General features: G+C 40.0%; 1 protein-coding gene across 1 annotated transcript; it reads right to left on the bottom strand.

Annotated features, from left to right (window-relative positions):
* Positions 766-2,265, bottom strand: LOC109846488 (aspartic proteinase nepenthesin-1-like). Its single transcript, XM_020415737.1, has one exon. The coding sequence runs from the start codon at positions 2,176-2,178 to the stop codon at positions 868-870; it is 1,311 nt and encodes a 436-aa protein (XP_020271326.1). The 5' UTR covers positions 2,179-2,265; the 3' UTR covers positions 766-867.

The following is a 5,293-nucleotide window of genomic DNA, read 5'->3' as shown; positions in this document are numbered from 1 at the left end:
TTGTTGAGACCTTTCGAGGCCATTTTGATAAACTACGGGCGGCTTGATCCGTTGGGAGAGGGGGTATGTAGGCAACCACATTGGTGCAGCTGGATTTGGAGAGACGGCGCATTGGTGCTCGTGTTGGTGTCGACTCAGTTTTGGGAATACTTCACCGAGGTGGAGAATTGTAAAAACGGCGAATACAAGAAAATTCGAAGCTACATGAAATGTCTCTGTTCGATTGATTGATGAACAGTATCAGTCAACCAATAACATGCACGTTACAGGGCTAGAAAACATCGTTTTGGTCAGTCGACCGATCCACCCAATCGTTGACTGATGGAGACTTATCGGTCAACCGATAGAGTTTTTCAGTCGACCGATAGCGGTTAATTGGGCTTAATTGATTCCTAGCCTGTTTTGGATTTGAGTTTGATATAAATAGAAACACGTTTTCTAGGGTTATGTAAGAGGCATTTGGTTATTTTGAGCACTTTGAGAGGGAGATTATTTGTTGGTGAATGAGATCTTTTCGTTAGGGTTATTTTGAGTGTTTGAGAGAATTGTAACCCATTGTATTTCTCCTCATATAGTGAAATCTCTCCATCCTCTCTCCGTGGACATAGGCAAATTGCTGAACTACTTAAATTCTCTGTGTTTGTGATTGGTTTTGGTGGTTCTATTGTGGACTGCAGTCGTTTGTGATTCTTCTTGCGATGCTTACCGACTCGTTGGAGATTGTACACTAGTCTTCCGCCGGGCGCAACAAGTTCACATATCAAATAAAGTAAACTAAATCTTTAAATTTAAAATAAAACCACAAAGGACTAACTATAAACATAATCAGACAGAAAGATACACTCAACATGACGAGCACGAAGCGCTTCACAGTTGATCGCAGTGCGCGGGCATGAACGACAGGCTCTCCTTCTCTAAATCATACAATATCTGCATATTCTGCTGCTGAAAGTTCCCAATTATCGACATCCCCGACGACCCCATCACCGTCAAGCAAAGCAGACCCGTACTCGAATCAAGAACCATGTAGTTCTCCCCGGGCAAATCAAGATCCGCTCCCTCAAAGTGCAACACCAGCTTCGGCACCCCCCCCGCCGCCGCCGACGAATCCTTCGACATCTGGAAGCAGAGATCGAGCCCAACGTCTGACCCATCAGCGACCTGCAGCTTAACTTGCGACAAAAACGCTTTCTTCAGCGCTTTGTAGGCCAACGTGTTCAAGTAAGTGATCGAAGTGCCAGAGTCTATGATCAGACCTCCAGTCCCGTTGTCTTGAAGAGCAAACGCCGTGCTCGGGAACTTCAGCGGGGTTTTCCCGACGGTTATCCCTTTTAGATTGACATAGTAGAAAGATGGCTGAACGCTGTTCTTTGCTAAAGGGGTGGTTTTGATAGCACTGCCGTTCAACTCGGCGAGGGACCCGAAAAGAAGCGGGCTTTTCTTTGACGTGTCGTCTAAAGAAGTGAGGCAATAAGAGAACTTCCCGACGTTGAGTTGCGATGCTAGAGACAACGGGCCTCGACCGAGCCCCACGAGGCCGGCGCCCTGCGAGAATCCGGACCCTTGGTTGGTGTCGCCGCAGCCAAAACCAATATGGGGAGTCTTGACTGACCCGAGCGTGAAGGTCTCTGAGCCAAGAACTCCCTGCGTCGACGAGGAGTCACCATAGGAGTAGAGATACTCGCAGGTGCTGTCTGAGTTGCACATTGAGGTCGGGAGAGCCGAACAAAGGTCGCCTGTGCACGGGAGCGCAGAATAGGTGGAGGATTTCTTCGGGTCGAAAATTTGGGTTGACTGGTCGAAGCACTCGACACAGGGCTTGCACTGTGTCCAGATTAGGTCGCTGCCCGTGTCCACGATGGCAGAGAAGGGGACGGACGGAGTGCCAATCGCGAGGTCCATGAGGAACTCGCCGTTGCCGGCATGGACCGAGGATCGGATGTTGTTGATTGACGCGGACGAAGCGGCAAGGTTCGACGTGTTTGCGTGCAGGCCGGTTAGCCTGGCCATCCTATGGTGGCTCCTAACTGTTGCTCGCTGGATGCGCTCGAATTTGGTGAGATTGTGACCAGAATCGACATGGGTGAGCTCTACACGAAAGGATGGAGGCGAGGATGACGTCGGAGAAACAACTGCTAAGAGAAGGGTTAGAAGCAGTGGCATGATTGATCTCCCCATTGAGGATGAAGATGAAGAAGATGGAGGAAGTTAGCTTAGCTAACTTGTTTATATACTGTGAGTTGATTTGAGTTTGAGAGGATTCAATTCTTTGGTCAGACGTTAAGGAGTCTACAGGTCTCATCTTGTTTAAATGAGAGGATTCAATTCTTGTTTAAATGAGTGTACGTAGGTGTCATTTAGGTTTTGACTTTTGTGAGGTATTTATTCGTTGAACCTATTCAATGAATTGATAATGGACTTATTTGGGAGGAGACTCAGCATGAAACATCAACAACGAGAGAAAGGAACGTCCCACCTAGCAATTCTAAAAATTACCCCACCATTGTCACAAATAATAGCTAGGGTGAATTACACTAAACTCCCAAGAACTTTCAGAGCTAGGGTGAATTACACTAAACTTCCAAGAACTTTCAGCGTTTTGCAGTATGCTCTTATATTTTTCAAAATCAAGCTCAACCACCAATAACTTTGAAATTACAAACAAAAAATCCTATAAGTTTTCCCATTTTGCAGATTCCCTATAAATTAGAACTAGAAAAAGACATAAAAGACTAAAGAATCTGTCAAAGCCCAAATATATGAAAGCCTGGGTTTTCCTGAAGGTATATTCCTTATAAGATATCTTGGTGTTCCTCTAATTAGCAAGAGACTTTCATACATGGACTGCAATCCTCTTTTCCATAAAATATCCAATCAATTTCAAATCTGGATGAAACAGAAACATTTGTCATATGCTGGTAGACTTCATGTCATTAAAACTGTTATTCTGGGTGTTCAAATTTTTTGGACCTCAAATTATGTTCTGCCAGAAAGGGTCCTGCAGAAAATTGATGATTTGTGTAGAGACTTCCTTTGGGGTAAAACAGATCAAGTGTTTAAATCACCACTGGTTGCTTGGGATAAAGTTTGTAAAGAGAGGAAGCATGGTGGTCTGGGGGTTTTTTCTGCAAACATATGGAGCATAACCTCTGCATTAAGGACCATTTGGTATTTACATACACACAAAGAGTTGTTGTGGATAAAATGGATCCACGGAAACTACTTAAAGGATACATCAATTTGGCAAGTTGCAGTAAGAAAAGGGGATTCATGGCTATGGAAACAACTGCTCAAAGCCAGGGATAAAGCCATTGTGAAGTGTGGAAGTGTAGATGCTTTGAAGCAAATTATCAGTTCCTGTCATAGGAACTCAAAAGTGTGTCTATCTGAGCTTTATTCAAAAATTTCCCCTGCTGCTACAAAGGTCCCATGGTTCACAATAGTGTGGGATAATATGAGCTACCCAAAGCACTGTTTCATTATGTGGCTTGCAGTGCAGAACAGGCTTCTTACAAGAGATCGATTGCTCAAAAGAGGAATCATCACCATTGGCCTCTGTTGTTTGTGCAATGAAAATGTTGTTGAATCCCGAAACCACCTCTTTTTTGAATGCAGCTTCACTAGTGCAGTCTGGAATGAGATTATGAATTGGCTTCATTTCGATTGGAAGACTTGTGAATGGAACCGCTTGCTGGATTGGTTTAATTGCAGACTGAGAGGTAGGGGTTTTAAACAAAAAGTGAAAAGAATGTCACTATCTTCTACTATCTACAGGATATGGGGGGAACGCAACTGCAGATTGTTTGATATGAAATCCAAGAGTATAGAGCAGATCATAAAGGAGATCAAGATTGATATCATGACCATCATACTTAATGGTTCATATCTAGTGGAACAAAAGGAATGGCTTATATCACTTTAATCAACTATAAATTCTTTAGCAGTTTTTTGTTTTATTCTTTCTAGTTGTTTTCGTAATTGATTTTTCAGTTCATATACTGAATATCTGATGTACAAATACTTTCCATTTGGTAAATGAATATATTTCTTCATTGACCAAAAAAAAACTGAATATCTGATGTACAAATACTTTCCATTTGGTAAATGAATATATTTCTTCATTGACCAAAAAAAAAAGACATAAAAGACATATTACCGAACAATTTTAGTAAAAACTAACAATAAAACTAAGATTCGAGACTCCAACCTAGACATGAGCAAAGAGGAGAACCAATACAAATCACAATAGATTTTTATTTTTAGGGTTCAAAATATATAAAAATGCCATAAAGAAAGGGTTTTTCTTATTAATTTAAGGGAAGGTCAGGACATCAAATGATGTGTGTTGTACATGTCCTGTGAAAGATAATGGTGTCAACTTTGGTAGTTTTCGACATAATTTATTTATAATGTGATTTTGAAAGTTATTGACTGTTAACTACAAAAGGCTAAAAATTCCTGGAGGTTAAGTGTGATATACCCTTATAATTAGTGTGATATACCTTTATAATTACTATGCTAAAATCTGAGGGAGTGAGATGAATAACTTTTTAATCGAGCGGATTAGATGTAGTTTTCCTAGTTTTTTTTATTAGTATAGTATAGATTTCATTATCTCTCTCTCATTTTCATTCACGATTCCATTTAATTTCATATAATTATAGTTTCATTTTTTTTTTTTTGAGTCGTGATCTAATGTTGCTTTTATTGTTTGACCCGCCTTTAATTTAACACATGATTATAGAATAAAAGCAATTCATTCTTCCATAATGCCTGAAGTCTAGAATACCTTACAATAAAGGATCATGTTAATTATAAAAGAGATTAGAATTACAATAAGAAGAGATTCTTGTATTATCCATCTCCAAGCCTTCATCTCACACAGAATATAAAGAAACCATTAATGATGGCTTGGCATGCTAGGGTTATTTTTTCAAAATGGGATTCCCGAAAATATTAATTCAGAAAGTTGGAATGCTTCCTTGTCAGAGTTTCCTCATCTACAATGGGAAAGTCTCTTGACAATTAAAAAGTGGAAAAGATTTTTTTTTTTTTTTTTAGGATTTTAACAGGCTAGAATTACTTGACAATTAAAAAGTGGAAAAGATTTTTTTTTTTTTTTTTAGGATTTTAACAGGCTAGAATTAAGAGATATTGAATCTTGTAAATACTACTATTAACTATTGGTCATGACTCATACTGTAGAATCATGTAGCTATAGATATTTTTTCATCCTCTTGTGTCGTTAACGTGCTTTGTCACTCTACCATTTGGACACATTTCCTATTTATAC

Source organism: Asparagus officinalis, chromosome 6 (assembly GCF_001876935.1).
Source record: "Asparagus officinalis chromosome 6, Aspof.V1, whole genome shotgun sequence".
Classification (NCBI taxonomy): domain Eukaryota; kingdom Viridiplantae; phylum Streptophyta; class Magnoliopsida; order Asparagales; family Asparagaceae; genus Asparagus; species Asparagus officinalis.
This window is presented reverse-complemented; position numbering and strand designations above follow the sequence as displayed.